The following is a 22,670-nucleotide window of genomic DNA, read 5'->3' on the forward strand; positions in this document are numbered from 1 at the left end:
GCCCTATTTTTTTATCTACTACTCCCTCCGTTCAGAAATAACTACTTCTGTAGTTCAAATTTTTTCCCAAATTAAACGACCACATTGCGTACAAGATCCAATGTGCATTGCCAAGTTATCTACTAGAAGGTTGTGCTGCAGCAGGGAAGCAACGCAATATAAAAATTGACATTGAATAAAAATGGTAAGCTGACGCAAAGAGTGGAGTACGTGTGCAGTTCTTGGCCACAAGTTTGCTCCATTTACTGTGCATGCTGTGATTTTCGTGCAAATTGGTGTGGCAGGGTGAAGCACGTCAGATGTCAGGGCCTACTTTTCATAGGGGTAATATTGTCATTTGCCTTGTGTACTAAGTTCTCTTCCATGAACCTAAACGTGCAGATAAAATTGGACGGAGGGAGTACCACCTAAAAAATTCCTAAGAGAATCGTCTGCTTCACCCCCCGCCCCCGCCCTATTTTTTAGGGGGAAAAGTTTCAAAAAACATATAAGAAAAAATATTAAAGAAAACCATCTCTGTTTTTTCTGGAAAAAAAATACGACGTCCGCCCCGCCCACCCGTCCCCGTTTGTGAAAAAAAAACGACGTCCTCCCACACACGCCCTATATATGAAAAAAGTAAAAAAAACACCGCCCCAAAAAATCATAAAGTATTAATTGAAAAAAGTGAAAATCATGTTAGGCTAAATCTAATCACAAAAGATTTAATTGAAAAAGTAAAACCAATTTTGTTAGGCTAAATCTACACGATATAGATGATAAAATCAAGAATCAAATAAGTATTCTAGCAATTTTTGTTAGGCTAAATCTACACGATATAGATGATAAAGATCACGAATCAAATACACATTCCCTATATATGTAAAAAGTAAAAAAAAACACCGCCCCAAAAAATCATAAAAGTATTAATTGAAAAGTGAAAATCTTGTTAGGCTAAATCTAATCACAAAAGTATTAATTGTAAAAAGTAAAACCAATTTTGGTACGCTAAATCTACACGATATAGATGATAAAGATCACGAATCAAATAAGTATTCTAGCAATTTTTGTTAGGCTAAATCTACATGATATAGATGATAAAATCACGAATCAAATAAGTAGGCTAAATCTACACGATATAGATGATAAAGATCATGAATCAAATAAGTGTTCTAGCAGTTTTTTAGGCTAAATCTACACGATATAGATGATAAAGATCACGAATCAAATAAGCATAGGATAAATTAAGACGCAAATAAATGACATATGTAATCCTCCTTTAACCGTAGAAAGATCTCGTGCTTACCATATTTTGAGTTTGATGATAAACACTAATTGCAGGTACACATGTTATTGTTAGTTTTTGGGAGTTAATTCACCTCGAATACCTTATAATTTAAAATAATTTTTTAACGCCTCAATATCTTATATTTTGGGATAGAAAGAGTAAAAAAAAGTAAAACCATTTTTGCTCAATTTCTATAAACTACATCTACATGATATATCTCTACACCTAAAAAGCACTAAAAAGGAATCGTCTGCACTCCTGTCCTGCTTGCCATACTAACGCGCGTCAGACTCTTTGTAGCTTCGTTGACCTGCTCCCCTAGAGTCTGTGTCGACTCCATCGTTGGGAACAAAAACACATGTGCTAGATTCATTAATGATTGCTTTAATTATAGCATGGAGATTAATCTTACGCCTCTATGGTGGATGTACCATAGTTCATTGACACAGCCGCAAATGCGCTGCCATCCACTCGACCTACTCACGTGCCTTGCCACGCTCACAGATGCGCCACCACCCGTGACACAGCCACGGATGCGGCCGCCACCCACCATTGTTTAGTGAAGGAAGTCGACAGGGATGGGCGTCAGAGCACCTATGGATTGAAGCTGCCGCTGGTGTTGTGGAAGAGTAACCGATGTGGATGAGTAAAAGCATCGAGCAACCGCCATCGCTATTGACCTAGAAGAGTCAACGACGTCGATGGGGGAAGGACATCGAGCACCCAAGGTCAAATGTGGGCAAAAATTCATGAACTCTACGAAGATAAAATCTACGTGTCTACATCTAATACAAAGTCCTCGTAGCTCACACGTTCATATTCCATAACTAAGGTTCACTTAAAAAATTTGACCCACTATCTAGTAAAAAAACTATAGAAAAGAAAGCAGGCTTTGACTGACAATTGGAGGTCAAACCAGAGCAGCATCCCTGCCTATAAATACTCTTTCCACTGGCCGGATACTGACACCACCACCAAGGCAGGAGCGCCGATCCATTCCGCACAACCACCCCTGCTCTGCCCTAGCCCGCCTCAGGAGTTCCCAGATCTCCCTCCGGCCACAGTAGCTTCGAACCCTCTCCAATGGCGGTCAAGGTCTACGTTGTGTAAGCATCGCCACCACTTCTTTCTTGGAATTGATGGTTATTCCCGTGGTCTCCGCCGCCCGCTCCCTAAAATTCCTCTTCATTTTTTATAGATAGGCAAGAACATCCTGATTTCAGGTTCTAATTTCTTGTTTCCGATTGTATATCCGTGCCTTAAGACTTGTCCGGTGTCGCTCATGGTGTTATTCTTGATTGTTAGGGTTTAGATTGTGATCGAATCGCATCAGAGTTTTCGATGTTTAGTCTTACGGGAAGAATTCAGATGTAGGATGCCTCTAATTCCGATTTTTAATTCCTTTGTTCGCGATAAAATCGTTGAACGAGGTCGATTTTTCCACTCTGTACACTGATGATTCTACTAGTATTGGTAAAGAAATGGGAGGAATATGCTGGACTTCTAGTGCTCCGGCTCCGGTGTTTATTTTCAATCTGCAGGACACAGGGTCTCAATCATGACGGTAGGTTTGTGTCCTTGACCGAATTGATGCCTCCTTAATGGGACCAAATAGTGGTGGGCTCCGGCGCTAATCGTGCCCATCCTTTCTTAGCTTTTCTGTGCACATCCTGTGCACCGGAGGTCCAATTTTGTCAGCCTTGCTGATTGGCCGGGAAAGGAAATTAGTGCCACTATTATTTTAGCCCGTCAAGTCCATAACTGTGGTTAGATTATTGAAAAGAAGGTTCTTGCTTCCAGACCAATTCTGCTCTTCGTCGTATTCTATTAAAGATGCCTAGCTGTCAATTCTCTATTTTGTTTTCAAAAGATTGACATCGATGCGTTGTAGTTATGTTTATGATACTAAATCGACTACTCTAAGCACTTATCACATCCACCTGCCTGTATCATATTGATCTGAAAGTGACCCATTTGTACTATTGTGTTCTTTTTTTCCCCCAAACAATACTATTGTGTTCTTTAGAAACGTAGACATTGTAGATGAAACCCTGCACAGTGGCAGCCAAAAATATAATGCTCTGTTCCCCTTTTCTGACACCAACATGAAAATTCTAGCCTTTACCTTAAGATGAGAGTTTATATCAGCCTGAAGATTGTGCACGTATTCCTTCTCTACTTTAATGAAAAGGCAGAGCACCTGTCATTGCTCTAAAAAAAGAGTTTCTATGTCTATATGCATAAAAATGTTGTGAGCATTTTGGATGTTACCTCCATTGCATATCTTTGCTACCTTCTGTGACAATCAAATGGAATGACTCTGCTTTTCTTTTTGGAAATATGTGATTTATGCGGATGCACCCTTTTCTTTTGACATGGTGGATGCCCCCTTTTTGTGATGTGGGTTCCCTACCAAAAAAATCACTTTTTTACCGTTAAATGGCACATTCATATGTGCAAGTCCTGCTGCTTCCCAGTGCCTCGCCAACTTTGGATCTTTATTTCTTTTCTCCATATCTCTAGCTGTCTAAGCGATTCTTTATAGGATAAAAAACAATTGGTCCATACCCTCTTAATGAAACACGTGTCAACGGACATTTTCTCGAAAAAAAAACAATTGGTCCATATTATATAAGGCAAAATGAAAAGGCCATCATATAGGCTTTTGTTATATTTCCTTTAGACAGAGTTGTCTATCAGTTCCTGCTGTAGCTGTGTAGTGAACTTTAGCATGAATAATAAAAACATATTTAACATTTGTGCGCATCAAGTTAAGTGTTGACTTGAGCCCTAAGTATTTGATTAATGGAGCACACTTTTAACTGCAGACTTTATTTGCGCTAGCAAGACATATTCTCTTTGCCTATATCATGTCTCTTTTTGTCCAGTTCAGTTGTTAATTAAATAGTTAATCAGGTAAGTAGCAGTTGTAAAATTGTCTATTGTAATAAGAGTTTTTGAGGAACATTTATGATTTGATAGTCTTCATCATCAGGCTTTTTCAACCAGAATGAAAGTTCAGCAATTCTGAAGACCTGAATTACTTGAATGTATAAATTATATGCACTGCTGCACCTATAGATAAGTTTAGCAACATATGTATAAATTTCTTCTAGATGTGGGGCTTCCCCAAGCTTCTTGCTTGTGATATACTTTTTTGTTGGCCCGCTGTATGCAGACCATCTTTTCTAGAAGAAAAAAAGCTGAAAGTGATATCGTAGCTAAGAAGATATACTCAGTTTTATTTCCTTTCATGTCACTAATCCTCATAAAAATAATGTATTCTTGAATTTGGTTTGGCTGTACATATCTTCTTTCTGGATTGATTCTTTCATCACTTTAAAACTAAGGCAACAAAACAAAGCACTTTATGGAGTAGTTGAATGATGTGTCTGTATGAAGTATAAGTATCAGAATATAGGATGTGTTCAAAAGGAAACCAGGGCATGGACACTGCCCTACCAATTTATTGATGGATTTGTTCTTTAGCTCAAAACACATTTTCTGTAAAGTATGAAACATAATTTAGTTACATATGGATTGTGATGGTAAAATTGAGAGCAATATTAATAATTGTACGTTGGAACTCTTTTTTTTTTGTGCGAAAATTGTAAGTTGGAGCTCAGAAGAAAAGGTTAATCCATTTTGCTACTTGAATACTTGGAGCAGAACTTGTTAAACAATTTATCAATTTTCCAACAGGTACTACTCCATGTATGGACATGTTGGCAAACTAGCTGAAGAGATCAAGAAAGGTGCCTCATCTGTTGAAGGTGTTGAGGCTAAAATATGGCAGGTAAGCCCTGATCAAGAATAGGTATTTCCACACTTGTAAGTGCCCCGAGACTAGTACATGAGGTGTCTGGAATGCTCTAGCAGTTCATGAATGCAAATCTGGACATGAATTGCTGATACCACTTTTAAATCCTTGCATCTTCAGGTCCCAGAAACTCTCCCTGAAGAAGTGCTTGGAAAGATGGGCGCACCCCCTAAGCCTGATGTGCCAGTCATCACACCGCAAGAACTTGCAGAGGCTGATGGAATCCTCTTTGGGTTTCCGACAAGGTTTGGAATGATGGCAGCGCAAATGAAGGCGTTCTTCGATGCTACTGGTGGACTCTGGAGGGAGCAGAGCCTTGCTGGCAAGCCTGCTGGCATCTTCTTCAGCACTGGAACCCAGGGTGGTGGCCAAGAGACCACACCGTAAGTGCCATTCCACACATGGTTACAATACATGAGCACCAGGCCTGATGTCCAAAGATCGTGAGACCAACATTTCGTTTGTTACTGTTTTCATTCAGGTTGACAGCGATTACCCAGTTGACACACCACGGCATGGTGTTTGTGCCTGTGGGCTACACCTTCGGTGCCAAGCTGTTCGGCATGGACCAGGTTCAGGGTGGCAGCCCCTACGGCGCCGGCACGTTCGCTGCCGACGGCTCGAGGTGGCCAAGTGAGGTGGAGCTGGAGCACGCCTTCCATCAGGGGAAGTACTTCGCAGGCATCGCCAAGAAGCTCAAGGGCTCTGCTTGATCTGCATATACCCTTCTCAGATATCATAAAACATTTACAGATTCGTCATACCCATTGTTCTCTCGTGGTGCCGGATGCTATGTGGCTCATTGGTACTGCCGTATAATATGGTTTTTCATGCTCTGGTGACTTTGTTGTAATCTGGAGTTGGACTATTGTGTTTCTCGTCGCTTAAATTTCGATGATTGCTCAAGTAAACGACTTGCAGCTGGTTGATCTGTGATGTCTTGTGTTTGGTCAATTTGATGGCCGAAGCAACTGCAGCTAGGTTGTTAGGTTAGCTTCCTGTCAGGTGTCACAGCTCTCCAATCGAAAGGCTACTGAGAACGATGGGAACTTATGAGACTGAAGTGTGGATTGGACTGGATAGCAGGATAAGGAACGTGCAGACGCGCAGCTGCTATGCGCCTATGCTTGTCTTCCCAGCATGCCAAACGCACGGTTTCTTTCAGCATGAAAACCGCTGCTGAAGTTACTAGGCCAGCCAGGCAGGCCGAAATTGTGCCGGGCTTGTGCTCGGTCTCGGCCTGTCCCATATTTCTTTTGCCACTCCAACGACATCCAAATATATGAAGCACGTGGTAGTGACCTCACTCTGACGATGTAGTGAGATCGGCTAAATATAGGCCACCTTTCTGTTGTGACTAGATGTACTCGAGTGCTGCTTTCGGGTTGGCCTTCTTCCAGGCGACGCAGTCGCTAATACAGTAATGCGTTTGAGCACTAAAAGTACGTGATCATGGTGAGTTGCCAAGTTGGTGACGCACTCGCTAAGCTACTCTAGATCAAGTCTGCACCACGCAAATGCAAATAGGAGGGCATTTGAACCACCCGTGCTCGGCGATCGAAGTCGAAGCACTGTAAAGCAAGCACGAACTCCATGAGGATTGGCGCATGGGTGGATGCCCTGCCGGCTGCCGGCGGCGGCGGCGGGAGAGGGAGGATGGCCAAGCGCCGCCGTCCTTGGCCTGACGCGTGCACGCGCGCGAGAACCATGCCACCATGCCGCACTTTTGCAGCGAAACGTACGCCACTTTGATAACAGGCCGGCGCGGCGGCAGGCGGCAGCTGCGCCGCAGGCAGGCGACCTGCAGTCGACCCCGACCGGACTCCAGAGCTTGGATGACTGGACCTGGACATCACCTGAACAATGCAAAGATCCATTCCATCACATGTGCTGATGTGCACTAGTACCAGGCACTAGCTCGCCGCCGTTGCCATTGTGGCTGCTAGATGCAGGTTCTCTCATAGAAAGAAGAACTCGGCGAAAAACCGGCTATATATGGTCGGATACCCATTACCGCTGCCTGCTGCGTGCAAGAATATTCCTGACCGTATGCTGCAAAAGCTCCTGGGCCTCGACCGGAAGGATAACGTATACCACGCCCTGACCACAGCATCGCACTAGAAAAACTAGCAAAATTATTATTGCCTAGGCAGTCGAAACGCATGCAACCAACGCAACAGCACTAGATACACACATCGATCTGTTCGCTTTCCACAAGGGGCCTTGTTATATATCCTCTCCATTTCAAAATGTAAGGTGTTTAACTTTATTATATGTCAATTTTTTCTAATTTTGACCAAATTTTGAAATAGCATATGAGCATTTGCAATACCAAATAAATACATATTTGACATATTTCATGTCAGATTTAACGAAACAAATTTGACGTAGGAGGTTTTTTCTTCTTTACAAACTTGGTCGACAATAACAAAAATTTGATTTAGGATAAAATTTAAAACACATTACATTTTGGAATGGAGTACTAGATTGCATGGCGTTTGAACGCACACAGAGAGAGGAGAGAGATGGGGGGGGGGGGGGGGGGGGGGGGGGGGGGGGGGGGGTTGCTGCATAAGTTGCTGCATAAGCGAAAAAAACATATATTGATATAATCAATACACAAAACAGAAAAAAGAATACTGAAAAGGTGTTGGGGACCCAATGGTGTGATTGGCATAAAATGTTTGGTTCTTATCTTAAAACCTCACTATGTTTAGGGACCCTAGTCATTATAAGTAATTGGTCTTAGTAAAATTGCAAGCCGAGGACAGAAACAGAACTGAATTATTAGAATGATCCGGGCTGGCCTTGCTTACCCAGTATAATCAGGGCCTGGCCCTTCATTTAATTTGAGTTTTCACAGTTGAGTAGCATATATGTTTAGGTGAAATCTCGATCGGTCCTATAGACCTAGCGCTGATGAAGGCCTGGTAGGCTGGTAGCCCTTGGACTGGATCCAGCCTTGATACATAATACATGGCACCACCGCACTAGTAATAATCCGATCCACTATATGGCAAAGGGTATGAATTATGAACTCTTTCTCAGAATTCAGTGAACAAAATATACTGAAATTTAATCCCTGCATGGCAGGAAATAGTTATATACATCCATTGTATTTGCAACTGATATTTTTTTAATCCGCTAACTAATTAACAGCGGCGAATAATTTACAACTCTTCCATCTAAAAAAGAAAAAAAAAATATGCTAGTACGTAGTACTAGTAGATCAAAAACCAATTGAAATTGAGGAATGTATCGTCTTTTACAAAACTAGACAAATTAAGTAAACTTACTGATTTGGCACTTATCCTTTTTGAGCGCATACATACTTCCAGTAATAGGAGCTCATAATGAGATAAGAATCATTGCCATACTAGAAACAGTGACTTTGCCGTGTGCCACAGGTACTCGGCAAAGGCTTTGCCGAGTGTAATATTCGGCAAACAGCACACGACATCTACAGTGTCGGCAAACAACTATTAGCCGAGTGTTTTTTATCGCGCACTCGACAAATATTTTGCCGAGTGTCAAATTAGACACTCGGCAAAAAAAAAGTAGTTTGCTGAGTGTATTTTGGAAAAGCACTCGACAAAGGATTATTGTTTGCCGAGTGTTTCTGGGAATTACACTCGGCAAACCTATTTTTCAAAGAAAAATAATAAAATTTTTTTCTCAGCATACCATTATTGTTTGCCGAGTGTTTTTGGGAATTACACTCGGCAAACCTATTTTCCAAAGAAAAATAATAATTTTTTTTCTCAGCATATTTCAGTTTAATAGCTGTCATACAGAACACTCTTAGTATAGAAGTTCTACTCCAGCAAACAGAACAAAATAAGTCACACCCAACGTCTACTCCCAGTCGATCCCACTAGACATCATCATCTACTTTCCTTTGATTGCAGTAGGCATACAATCCAGAGCCCAGAAACGCTAATCCCTGACCGATAACATTAAGCTGCATAGGAAACTGGGGTTCAGTATTCACGGGAGGTTATACAAACATAAGTGGCGCATAAGAAACAAGCCCAAAAACTTACAAGATCAAAAGGAAGGCCACCAACCAATTCCAACGGTGAAGAAATCCTGCAGAAACAGCGTAACATGAATATCACTACTCAAAAATGGTTTGTATGTTGGCCTATACGGTTGAGTGGGAATAACTGGATGGCAGCTGTACCTTCAAGTTTCCACACATCGATTGCGTGAGTGCAGAATTCAGGACTGTGTTCCAGAAGATAGTGTAGTTCAGTAGAAATGCTAAGATGCACGAAAATAGCAGCACAGCCTACAAGTGAAATTTCATTATCAGTGCACATTCATAACTTTATTGACATTACATGATATAATGGAATACTACTTGACATTACTCACTATTTCGTTGTCTACCTGTTTTGAGTGTTAAATTAGTATGAAAAATAAACAAATTATCATGTAAAGTGACCTGAAGATCATCTACAACAGCTATACTATACACTAGTAATTGGACTGAATGAAAGAATTTTGAGGTTTCAAACTGGAGGCACTATCAATAGGTCATCGTAATAGTATTATGGATAATTGTTGCTAAATTAGAACATGATAAATGATATTAAAGTACTAGAGGGTGGTATTATCAAAATTATCAGCACCTCGCCGTGGCCACCTCTGCTCGCCATCACCAGGAAGCCGTGGTGTCGAGCCTCCACCACCGTGCCATCCACCTCAACGAGCCTCGCCAGCGTCGCGTGTCGCCCGCTCCTTCCTCGTGGAGCTGCGAATGCCGATGGGCACGCCACCGGATCCGCCGCTCCTCCCTCCGCCACCACCACCACGCCCGTCACCGTCGGATCTGGAGAGGGAGGGCCGGGAGGTGGGCGGCGCCGCCGGATCCGAGAGAGGGAGGAGGGCCGGCAGAGGGAGGCGCCAGATCTAGTGAGGGGAGTGCGGGCCGCGCCGGCGAGGGAGGAGGGGAGGGCGGGCCGCTCCAGCCAGGGAGGAGGGGAGGGCAGGCCGTGCCGACGCCGGAGAGGGAGGGGAGGGCAGGCCGTGCCGACGCCGGAGAGGGAGGAGGGGAGGGCGCGTGCACGTGCGCAGAGAAGGGGAGGGGGCGTGCGGACGCGGCGCGGGGAGAAGGGGAGGGGGCAGTGCGGGGAGAAGGGTAGGGCGCGTCCACCGGGGCCGGTCAAATAAAGAATTTTTTGCTTTGCTGAGTGTCCTAGATCTGGGCTCGGCAAAGGTTTTTTTTTCTTGTCTTTCTTTCCCAGAAAAAAATATTTTTTCCTTTGCCGAGTGTCCTAGATCTGGGCACTCGGCAAAGTTTTTTTCATTTTTTTTTTCTTCTCCTTATTTCTCAGAAAAAATATTTTATTTCTTTGCCGAGTGTCCTGGATCTGAGCACTCGGCAAAGTTTTTTTAATTTTTTTCTTCTCTTTCTTTCCCAGAAAAAGATTTTACTTTTTTACCGAGTGTCAAAAAAAAACACTCGACAAACTCCATCTTTACTGAGTGTTTTTTTGACACTCGGCAAACCTCTTCTTTGTCGAGTATTTTTAGCGCAGCACTCGGCAAATAACTTGTTTGCCGAGTACCCAAAAAAATACACTTGGCAAACATAAAAACACTCGACAAATTTAACGTTTCCGGTGCATGCTGCCATGACTGTTGTCAGCTATCTGCGCTAATACCTCCTGCTAGCTTTTCCTTTGAAATAATTTTGGCACCTGCCCTACACCTTTCCCTTCCAACGCCAACCTATTCATACTACACAGTGCTAATTATATATAGCTGTCATGAATTATTTGCTTGCAAAGTTGCATGCATATATATGAGTATAGATGCCCCGGCCATACACGGCCTCAATTCATCATTCCTCTTTTGCACCTGATCCAGCATGTGTTATATATACTTTAGCCTGTCGTAGAAGACCGACCACCAGTACCTATTCTCATATCCGCCATCGATCTTTTCCCTTGCAAAACATCCTTCTATTGCTTGGGAGACATCATAACTTCTTGCTTTTCGTCTCATCAAGCTACTTAGCTAGCTTGCTACTAAAACTGGTCGATCACCATCTGTACAAAACTTAGTCTGATAAGAACACATGCATGAGTTTGCTTTACTTTAGCGTCAGAAAACTCTTTGCGTTTGTTTGTAATTCACGGACGAGTACACGTTGCTATATATTAGGCATTAGCACGTGTACCCTCTACCAATGCAAGCTAAACTGGTTACAGTAGTATATGTTTCTCTACCGGAATGTGCCTCCAAATGTGGGGTGCCAGAACTCTGGCGTGTCGGCCGCGACCATGTATGTTCTGGCCACTGGGACAAGGCACAGGCCTCGGCTCCGCAGATCTTGCTTCGTGTCACCGTTGTCGTCCTTGGAATCCTCGGAGCCCTAGTTGAGGAGCAAAATGATATAAACATATATATGCCAATCGAGAATATAGTACCAAAGCCTGGTAATAATTGTTTTCATTAAGGAACTGCTAGAAACAAAAGTTGATATATATATACTACCTTGTGCTGGAATTGCTTCATGGGAATCCCATTTTTCAAGTAGGGAGAGCTCAGTGACTGCGGGTAGTGTATCGCAAGATATGATAGGGATTAGCTAAATTGGCCAAAATAAAACAAACAAAATTAAGGCAGCTTGCATTGGCATTTAAGATACTCACCGCAACTTGGTCGTGAAGGAATTTGATGTATTCGATGGCCTCGTGAAGAACCGATGCGGTATCAGTCTAAAGTATATGACCCGTAACCATGCATAAAGATTGATCCGTCAGGTCATTAACCAAGATGAGTTCTAGCATCACTTGTGTTCTCTCATATGCTAATTGCAACGGTGAGGAATGTGAGGGAATTGACGACGCAGAAGAGAAAGAACTAATACCTTTCCAAAAGGCGAGACTAGTTGCTGGAGCGCAGTGATTCTGTCCCCTAGCTTCTCTTTCCTCACCTGCAGCGCAAAAGCGAGCATGAAAAGAGAAAACATTTAGCAATCCAGACTCTAAGGTCATCATCCATCGATGCACCAGACGGAAATCCGAAATGTCATTTCATTCATCAAAAGGAACAAAAAGAGACACAGCCAACTGCTGAAAGATTAAAAAAGAAACCAACTCGGATCGCTAGCTCTTCACCTTAAAAGTCGGCAGCGGCGACGGCGCCTCGATCCGTGGCCTTTTCGCGGCGGTAGTAGGCGGCTCGGAGACGCTTTTCCTCGTCGCTGGTGGTGGAGAGCAGTCGTCCTGGACAGACAGACACGGAATTGGAGTGTAAGCGAAACTGAGGCTATGACTTGGCGAAACCCTAGATAGCAGCTATGAACTCATCAAGAATTCAAGCTAGATTCGTGACTCTTGTGCATGTCTTCTTTTAAATTACCTTAACCGTCAGAGAGTTAGCGTTGGAGCTGCGGCTATTGGGCTTAGCCGCCTGCAGGGCCTGCAAGAGAAGGTGAGACGGCAGCGGGCCACCGAAAGGCAGGTAACTGCCGGACAAGTACTGCATCGGAGCGCCGACGCCGACGCCTTGCATCGGCGTAGACGCCGCCGGCACCGAGGTCTTGAGCAGCTGAGAAGAAAACTGCATCGATGCCGTGGCGTCGTAGCTGACCGAGGACTCGCTGTCTCCGTACATCGAAATGTTGTGCACCGCCGCCGTGTCGTCGAATAGAGCTTGCGATGGGTCCGTGCCGTAGGGCGACGGCGCTAGCTGCGCCTGCTGGTCGACCAAGAAGCCGGCACCCATGTCGTCCCTGCTGATTAATGGATCGTTCATCGCGGGGGGTTCTTGGATCACGGCTCGGAAGCTGGTATCACTCCTCCCGCTCCTGATTAAAGCTCATGCAAGATCGGATGCTTCATCAGTTACCCCCACCATGAGGGCTCTAGAAACCAAGAACACATGGATGCGAAGGATGGACGACGACGAAGCTATATATGTTTAGCTAACTTACAAGAAGGCTTGCGTCCAGTCCATGTGTGGATCACCGAGCGACGAGGCGGCATCAGACAGAGGCTGCTGATGGGTGGAGCTCCTGTAGGGGTCCTGGAAGGTTACGGAGCTCGTCGACTCAGCGGCGGCTACGGTGGGGGAGGCCCAGCCGCAGGCCAGCCTGCTGCCCGTGACCGTGAGCGGCGGCGGCGGCGGCGGCGCGGCCGAGCACGCCGACGCGCCGTGATTCCTGTGAGAGGTACTATCCCACCACTGGTCGTCGGCCATGGATCGGAGTGATGGAAGATCTCCCTGGCTCTGCTCCTTGCGGTGCCTGGTTCGCTCGAGGTGTGGTGTGGGCGTGTGGCAGAAAGGTGGATTGAACGGGAGGAAAGGGAGGAGGGGAATCTGGAGGGTTCAGCGCCGTGTGCGTTGAGCATCAATCAAACCATGGTGGTGGTGGACTTGTATAGGGAAGGGAAGCAGGAGGCTGACCTTTGTGATGGGACCCAACGGAGTAGTAGCTAATACAGCAGTGTCATGTCATGAGCGGTCTTACATTCCCTTTTTCTTTTGTTAATGTTTTGTCAAAACATTATTAGGTGGTAAGGGTCTATTTGGTTATGGTCAGTTATCGGGAATACTGCACCCAAAATCAGCTTATTCATCCATATTTGTGTTTTGGTCTTTTTTGGGTCCTTTCCAGAGATATACGTGTACGTACTAACGTACCAAGGAGGTACAATTGCAAATAAATCTCAGTAAGTGTGAAAAAAAGGTATCGTTGTTACACAAATTTTGGTAACTAGTCCATTCAACTTATGAGACATAACCAAGATGACCATGTTTAATATTTACAGCTAATAAACTATTTACATTAATTTGCACTCTTTTTTTTGTTCATTATAAATACTTTATATTCTACATTTAATTATAAACTTATCAATTATTATATATTTAATTGTCCATATACATAGTTTTTTCTCCTTTGCGTTGCACTCATGTGTATCTTAAATACGCATTGAGTTGAAACCTTAGTTTAAGTTAGCCTATGTCTCATGACCCCATGAATTTAAGATTTCTTTTTTTACTTTAAAATTATTAGTTGCTAAAACACCCTCAAGTTAATTCAAAACTCTTGTGTTTACAATGTTTTTTTATAGTGGCAGAGGTGGATGAGTGTTTCAAAAATAGGACATATCCAATGGCTATTATGAATGGTGATTAGAATCTGCTGAGTTGGTGGTGGTAAGATCATTCCAATTTTTGTTAGAATTTTTTAATTTTTTCGCACATCTCATGAGAATTAACGTGGTGGCCCTGTTACAAACTTTTAACTAGTAATATTAAGATATGTTGGCCATAGTTTACATTGCAACACCTTGACGCATACAGCACAAGCAATAGAATCCATATATATGTTGGACGTAGGGCACCCTCTATCTGAACTTGTACATACTTTGTGTCCCGTGTGGTACTATCTAAATATTTATGTGTAATACACACCTCATAATCATAGCAGGATATAAAAACATCTACCCATTTTCTATGGTTTGTTATGGTAACAATTTTCCACGACGAATGATACTTGATCTACATAGTCGCATATATCATTTTTACATTTAATTTAGTGGTGGTGTAGAACACATATATAACTTAGTTTATAGCTATGGAATTATTTCTGTAATAGCTTATATTAATATTTAAAAACATAGGTCGAGGGATTTTTAGTTTTTTATAACATCAGAAGGGAAAATGTATATATAAATCAAAGCTGTTTCTTTATATTATCTTTCATAATGAAAATTTTGAGTAATTTAGATACAAACTTAGGAGTTATTTTTATTATCTTTTATGATGATAGAGATGGGTTATTTACATGTAACTTGAGGAGGTTATTATAAATATCTTTCATGGTTGTAGAGGTGGATAATTTAGATGCAAATTCAGAAATAATTATGTATTTTTTATAATTACATAGATGGATAATGTTTTAGAATAAAACAAAATAGATTCAAAGACTATTATTGACGATGGTGAATAAAGTTTACAAAATTAAAATTTAGATGTTTATGCTTACCATGGCCTTCACATCAAAATGATCACACAGAACCCTGCAGCTTGACTGCAGCCCCATCCATAAAAAACAAGAACTTATTGGAGCTAGAGGTGCATATGCATGCCGCTTTCCACATGCATGATAAATTCTATCAAAAAACTACCTGAGGAGATTACTGAATGCGGCCTGACCTAGCTGGTGAATTATACACAGCTGGTAGTCACTACCAGCAGCCCCTGCATAATTCCTTGGACATGTTGACCTCGATCAGCGCTACTAGCGCACGAGGTTGATTGATATGTATTTGCTTCGGTACAAAGGGAAATCATGTGGTTGCTGCTTTGCACTTCTTTTGAAAAGTACGAAGGAGATGGTTAACTCACTCATGACCTCCCGTTGTAACAATAACCGTGTGAAATTCTTCTGCTTGCCTTTTATGTCCTTCTCTCTGTCACCTCTTCTCCCTTTGAACGGCTATAGAGCCATCTTAGAAAAAAAAAGGCGTAGCCTGTTTTTGCTTAAGACATATCTATCATGCATCAAAAAGTTCAGGAAGCAGGGAAATTGCAAACCTATTGACAATTTGACAAAAAAGTGCACATATAAAACAAGGTGCTTAGAAGCGAATATTTGAAGAAAGATAATATTGCCACATCATAAGCACCGATATAGAAATTAATTCAAACGATGCAAGTTGTGTTTAAATAGGCCCAACAACCTTACTAGTACACATCGAACAACAGCAAACGTAAGCATGTTACCCACCTTTTAAGCAGCTAAGCATCAGCGCAAATAACATGGTGAAAAAAAGGTTTGTCACTAAGCATATCCTCTAACTCTAAGCACCCCAATTTTATGGTTGTACATGCTTTGAAGCAATCATGTTGCAAATCTCAGTAGACGACCTTCAATAGATGCCACTAAGGAGGGATCATATTACAGAAAGGGGGTTGGGTTTTAAGATTTTACACCAAGAATTGTTGCTGCCACGTTTACCGGCAGCCGGCGGGGGGCGGGGGGGGGGGGGGGGGGTGGGGGGTATGGAGGTGGCTGCTAGATCGGTGGCGGAGGTTGGAGGTGTGCTAGGTGGTGAGACAGGGCGCTGGTCAGAACATGTTTTAAATAAATTTAATGGTGGGGACGTCGTTAAGGACAAGAGGAGCCCATAGTAGTGGGACGTTAAGTGCCGCGCGCCCTACATGAAAAGAGAAAGAAAGAAGTGAGCACAAGGGAGCATGGGTTAGAGCATGAACATGGCAGCGAGCCTTTGATGGCCATTGAAAAGCTCACAATTATATATAGAGTATTATGATAATGCAATTTGAAAGCATTTTCTATGATAATGTAGTTTTAGAGAGATTATATAGACTTAGAGTCTTAGAGGTCAAACAGAGCCAATACCTAATAGATATTGTAGGGCCTGTTTGGTGGATATCTATATTCTACCATAAATGTTTCGGATCCACATATATACTCCCTAAAAACAATTCTCTATTGAAACAAAATCACTTGCTCAATTCATTTGACTACCTGTAATAAGTTTTAATTATGAATGTGCTAATGTAATAAGTTTGGACTCATGCTTCTTCTTCTTAGAAGAAGGCTAAAGCCGGAAATTTTCCATTATCTAAAAAAAATCCATTTGACTACCGACCCAGATGCTCCCTGAACTGAACTAGAATTGGTGTGAATCGTCCTTTTCGATGTTTTTTGCTCCCTAGTGTTAAACGAAACATTTCAAGGTGACTCTTAGAATCTAGCTCAAAAAAAATATTTCTCGATGGTGAATCAAGAAAGATACTCTTCCCTTGTGTCTGGAGACCAAAGTGAGCGTAATTTATGAGGAGTTGGGATTAATGTTTTCTTCGTTTTCCTTAAAAACCCTACAACAAAATAATCTTTGAGGGGTATCCCATCCCATAAAAACCCTTATAAAATGTTTTGACCATTATTTTATATTAGAATATAATGAACATCCTAACAAATTTACACTTTCATGAAAGTATTTTTCAAGACAAGTCTATGCATATGATCTTTTAATTTCTATACCAAATACTTTAAAAGTTCTTAGTAATCAAAGTTTTGAAAGTTTGACGCAAATCTTATAGAAAATGTCAAAGTTTTGCAAACCGGAGGGAAGTGAGCAGCGTTTATTCATATAATTTTCTAAGGCCGGTACATCCTTCGTGATTCACACCGAACTTTGCTCAAAAGTAGCTTTTTGCAGTTGCAGCTGGATTACCTTCTGGAGAAAACTTTAGTGCAGGACACAGCAAAAAAAGAAAAGAAGAACAAAAAGGTACAGATATTACTTTGCTCGTAGCGCTGCCTACTAGTTTGCTCACTGGTACACGAGCTTCATGCATGGCTTGTTCGATCCTGAAGACGAGGTAGAGAAATAGGGTCCGGCCGGTATGTAATGTCAAAATGTTAACGGCGGACGATCTACCAGGTTGGTCTCCGTCTTAATCACTTCGGCAGAAAGGTTGGCACTTGACAGCAATACAGCATGTCCATGTGTAGTAGACTCAGTGGCTCTCAAGATGTAGGAAGACACTGCAGAAGTTCTAGTGGCATGAACGCGGCTGGCAAGTGACGTTTATTCCAGTATGCTCATGCATGTGAACGAGCTACAAAAGGCAGCGCATGCGCATGCCTAATTCTTTTTATTATGTCAGTTCAATGCTGGGTAAAAAGAAAGAACGTGGTCTCAAGGAATGGCTACATGAAAAACATTCAGTTTAAACCAGTGCTTAGTGTAACTACGAGACGCCTCCTTTTTTGAATTGAAATACGACTTTCATTTTGTCGTTGAGATGGCCTAAAATATTCCCGTTATTGCTTGCTTCACCAAGAGGGCCACCTCTACTGGACCACAGGTAGGAAAAAGCCGGGACCTTCTACGTACCCATCATGGCATCTTGCCTCCAAAACGAAGATCTGGATCGCTAGTTTTTTTGGTCCATTATGTTTTCGTCCTGTGAAAGCTGGGTTCAATCTGCATGTCGATTTCCAGCCACTCAAAACATTGTGAAGAAAAGGTTGGTTTTTTGCTCTTCTAAATTCCAATGAGCTGATCAATGATCACCTTTTGGCAACTAATTAGGAAAGGAGAATATAAACTCTCTTTCTGCTTCCACTTTCTCATCACCCCCTGAATCGAAACCAAAGCTGCCCATATTATATTTTCTATGCGCGCGGAAAAGCAAGCTCGACGCATGCATGCAGGCACTGCCAGCTTTGAATGAAGCAGCCGCACAGCTTTTGTGCCGCGAGCTCACGATCTTTAGGGGTCCTGGAACACTAATCAAACATGTCCGATAATACAATACACGTCCATAATTCTAGGGCCTTGTCTTGAGGCGTGCTGTGTGGCTGTGTACAGTGCAGGTACAGGCCACATCGATCGTCATATATGTGCGTGCATTGATTGTGCAAAGCCGAGTGAGATTTGAGCCATGTATCCATCCTGCCTCTCCCATCTGCTTTCAGCAACAGACAAGCGCGAGAAGACAACGAGCCGGATGTACCCTGGCTGCTGCCTTGCATGGCCTTTTCTACCCTCGTGGTCGTGGGCCTGGCCTTGCTCGACATGCGCGCTTATCAAGGCGTCGATCATTGGAGGTTTTTCGACCCCATACATTTCTTTCCCACAAGGTTACGTACTGCTCGCAAAGGAGGAGGAGAAAGCTAGGTACGACCCCCATAGAAATGTCGAAGAGTTGGACATCACACATGCATGCTGATTAGTCGATGTCGATCGATCCGTGTAGTGTCAGCGAAATGCGTGCACGGCGTACTGCCACGAATGTATCCCGAACCGAAGCGTCGTCGTGTACGCTTCTTCAGAATCTGAACGTTTATTTGTGGCCAGTTGAAAGACGATCTTGAATTAGTTCTGAACTATTCTGTAAGCTGCAGGCGACACACTTTTCTGTAAGCTGAAAGATGATCTTTAGTTAGTTCTAAACATTGGGCTCGGGCAGTGCCACACTGTGACATTGACATGGATCAGATCATTCGGGAGAGGAACCCGACGATTTAGAGCTAGGAACCTAGCAATCCCGCGCGGACACGAGGCGTCGGGGTCGGGGTCGGGGGCATGGCATCGACCGGGCCAGCAGCAACGTCACGCCGACGTCGAGCGCACTTGCCGGCGCGCGGGTGCGGGGCCGGCCGCAGCGCACGCGTGCCCCCACGGCCCGCGCATACCTGGACACGGGGCCCGACCAGATTCCGGCTGCCGTCGAGGCCTCTCGGCTCTCGCCCGCAGCGTCTCGCGGATGGATGGATGCCGACCCCGCACGAAAGCGACGGCTCGTGCACGGCCACGGCCGCCCGCCCGCGCGCGCACGGCGCCCTAACGTGGAAGCAGATCGATGCGCGAGTGGCGTCTGCGTGCGAATACTGCGGCTAGCGGCAGGCTCGCCGGCTGTGCCGTGCCGCGAGTCCTGTCGTGTCTCGTCCCCGCTCCATGCCATTGCTGCCCATTATCTCTGGTCAGTGGTCAGTCGCCAGAGCGCGGGCATGGGGTATCTTTCCTGCCGTTGAGGTAGGTAGGTGGTCTACGGGAAGGAAACTCCGGTGCCGGGATACTCGTACTCCCACGCTGCCGCTGCATGCTGAATCTGAAATATGCTTTGTGCCTGATTCAGTGGCACGGTCGGTTCTGCACTTCTGCTCTCCTCCACTCATATGGCTCCTTCTCACTAGCCATCATCATTGCCTTGCCTCAGGCTCACTGGCCTCAGGGAGACGCTAATGTTAGATTGATCTCAATCCCTTGGGTCCTTATCCGCGCCCTGATCGGAGTCGCCCAGCCTACTATGGCTGGAGGGCCCCTGTCACACTGCGTAATAAATAGAGGTGGGGCCGGCGGCTCAAGTTACGAGGTTCGCCTGAGCCGAGCTCCCCACCGACAAACCCTAATCCGATCTAGAGGGCGCACAACCAGCGACGGGAAGCTACCAGCCACGCCGCCACCGGACTCCACTGCCTTCACCGTCGGTCGCCACTGCGCATCACCGACGCCGTCTTCACCGACCGTCGCGGCCCTAGCGCAGACATCGACTCCATGGTGGACGCGAGTGGATCTTCCTCCACTGCAGTGTCAGGTTTGACACGTCCATCTTTTACCTCTCCCTTTCTCTCGTTCTACCAACTGTTACTGCTCTAGTAGACGTTCTAGGATTCATGATACTATTCAACAGCAAGTACCCGGCTAGATCTATGCCCCTAGTGATTCTATAACTTTTAACAATGGTACCAGAGCAACGGTTTCTAGGGTTTTTAGATCTAGAACGGGGAAACATACAAGAAAGCAGAGAACCGTTCAGATCCAGTTCAGATCTGAGAAGAAAGAGGGTTTTCCTAACCCTAACCCTAACTGGGTAAAAGAAAGAAGAGTAGGAGGACTCGGTTTCAAGTCTACTCGAAACCGAACCCTAAACCCACAATCAATTCAGGAAGAACAGAACAGAAAACCCTAACCCTAACTTGATTTAACCCTAACCCTAATTCCCAATCGGATGAAATCCAAGAAGAAAATCCAAAATAGATGAAGAAAATCGGAGGGGATGTTGGGGAAGGGGAGGCCTACCTCGTCGCTGCGCAGCGCTGCTGCCTTGTCGGCACGCGAGGAGAAGAAAGGGCCGAGCCGGGGAGCTGCTCGTCGGGCTCGGCCAAGGGGGCACCGCGGCCAGGCCGCTCGACAGCGGCGCGCTCACCCGCTGGGGAGCGCGCACGCCGGCGAGGGGCCGGCAACGGTGCCATGGCTGCCCGCTCCACTGCTTCGCTCGCTCGATGCGCTAGCTGCGGCTGAGAGAGTGAGACAGAGAAGGAGAGGCGCGAATGAGGGTTAGGGTTCGGGAGGAGGCCGGCGTCGGCGGTTTTTGTTCACCCGATCTCACCGCTCGGCCGTCCGATTGAATCCAACGATGCTGGATGCACGGGCCGCATCGCTGCCCAAGCGGGCGAGCGCGCCGCGACGCTTTGCCGACCCAGGCCCACGTTGCGGCCTAGGTGGCAGCTCGCTGAAAGCTCTAGTTTGGTTTTGGTTAATTGATGAAACCCTAAGTGCTAACTTAGTTTATCAAAGTGATTATGAGATATGTAGCACTACTCTAAGTGATGAAGCAATGGCAAAAATCATGACGATGGTAATGGCATGGTGATGATCAAATGCTTAAACTTGAAAAAGAAGAAAGAGAAAAACAAAAGGCTCAAGGCAAAGGTAAAATTGTAGTAGCCATTTTGTTTTAGTGATCGAGACACTTAGCGAGTGTGATCACATTTAGGATCGATAGTCGTACTATTAAGAGGGGTGAAACTCATATTGAAATGCGGTTATCAAAGTGCCACTAGATGCTCTAACTCATTGCATATGCATTTAGGATCTAGTGGAGTGCTAACACCCTTAAAAATGTTTGTGAAAATAAGCTAACATATGTGCATAAGGTGATACACTTGGTGGTTAGCACATTTGAGCAAGGGTAGGAAACTTCACCGGCGCCCTAGACAGAAAAGACGAAGGTCACTATAAGTGACCGGATGCTGGTCTCGGTTGGACCGGCGCGTCCGGTCAGTGGCTACAGAGGGAGTGTGTTTCGGTCTTTGACCGGACACTGGCGCTAAAAGTGACCAGACGCTGGCAGGGTGCGTCCGGTCAGTGCTGACGTACGCTGACATGGGACGCACAGAGGAGACATTGAGTGACCAGACACTGGGTGTGTCCGGTCATGAAATGTCGTGTTTGGAACCTTACTGGAAATGACCGGACGCTGAGGTCCAGCGTCCGGTCACTTTCTAACTGACGCGTTCGGTCATCACCTGACCATTGAAATCGGGCGATCGGCATTTGAAGCCAATGACACGTGGCGCGCATCGCATGACCGGACACTGAGGTCCAGCGTCCGGTCAATATGACCGGAGCGTCCGGTCGGCCCATGTTCAGTGCAGTGAGGAGCCCAACGGCTCTATTTCGTGGGGGCTTCTATTTAAGCCCCATGGTCGGCTCAAGCTCACTCTCTTGAACATTTTCATTAACATAGCAATCTTGTGAGTTTAGCCAAAGCCCTCCCACTCATCTCCATCATTGATCCATCATCTTTGTGAGATTGGGAGAGAATCCAAGTGCATTGCTTGAGTGATTGTATCTAGAGGCACTTGGTATTCATGTTACGCTATGGATTTTGCTTATTACTCTTGGTGGTTGCCACCACCTAGACGACTTTGTGCAGCGGTGGAGGATTAGCATGAGTTGGTGATTGTTCGTGGCCATCTCCGGTGATTGTGAGGAGATTTGTACCTTCCCCGGCGGAGCGCCGAAAGGTAACTCTAGTGGATTGCTCGTGTCATTGAGTTACCTCACTTGTGGGTAGGTTCTTGCAGTGTCCAATCATGTGGACGAGGTTTGTACAACACCTCTCAGCCGCCAAACCACCAAGTGTTGGTCGACACAACGGGGACTAGCGTGTTGGCAAGCATGTGAACCTCGAGAGAAAAATCGTCTGTCTCTTGCCATTTGATATTCTTCCGGTGATTGGTTTCATATTCATCTTGTGATTGGTTCATTCCTCTATACGGCGGTATAACCATCC

General features: G+C 44.7%; 2 protein-coding genes across 3 annotated transcripts; one reads left to right on the plus strand and one right to left on the minus strand.

Annotated features, from left to right (window-relative positions):
- The first annotated feature begins 2,221 nt into the window (after positions 1-2,221).
- Positions 2,222-6,014, plus strand: LOC136453360 (NAD(P)H dehydrogenase (quinone) FQR1-like). The gene is made up of 4 exons (XM_066453932.1): positions 2,222-2,373; positions 4,970-5,063; positions 5,208-5,470; positions 5,569-6,014. The coding sequence occupies exons 1-4, from the start codon at positions 2,351-2,353 to the stop codon at positions 5,798-5,800; spliced, it is 612 nt and encodes a 203-aa protein (XP_066310029.1). The 5' UTR covers positions 2,222-2,350; the 3' UTR covers positions 5,801-6,014.
- Positions 6,015-10,664: 4,650 nt separating this feature from the next.
- On the minus strand, positions 10,665-13,437 carry LOC136453361 (transcription factor bHLH123-like). Of its 2 annotated transcripts, XM_066453933.1 has the most exons (8): positions 13,036-13,437; positions 12,462-12,909; positions 12,218-12,325; positions 11,968-12,033; positions 11,750-11,815; positions 11,592-11,648; positions 11,324-11,469; positions 10,665-11,143 (listed from the first exon to the last, which is right to left on the minus strand). In XM_066453933.1, the coding sequence occupies exons 1-8, from the start codon at positions 13,299-13,301 to the stop codon at positions 11,137-11,139; spliced, it is 1,164 nt and encodes a 387-aa protein (XP_066310030.1). In that variant the 5' UTR covers positions 13,302-13,437; the 3' UTR covers positions 10,665-11,136. The 2 variants fall into 2 exon arrangements, with proteins under 2 accessions (XP_066310030.1, XP_066310031.1); XM_066453934.1 differs by lacking the exon at positions 10,665-11,143 and having other exon boundaries at positions 11,145-11,469.
- Positions 13,438-22,670: the final 9,233 nt, after the last annotated feature.

This window comes from Miscanthus floridulus, chromosome 5 (genome assembly GCF_019320115.1).
Source record: "Miscanthus floridulus cultivar M001 chromosome 5, ASM1932011v1, whole genome shotgun sequence".
Classification (NCBI taxonomy): Eukaryota; Viridiplantae; Streptophyta; class Magnoliopsida; order Poales; family Poaceae; genus Miscanthus; species Miscanthus floridulus.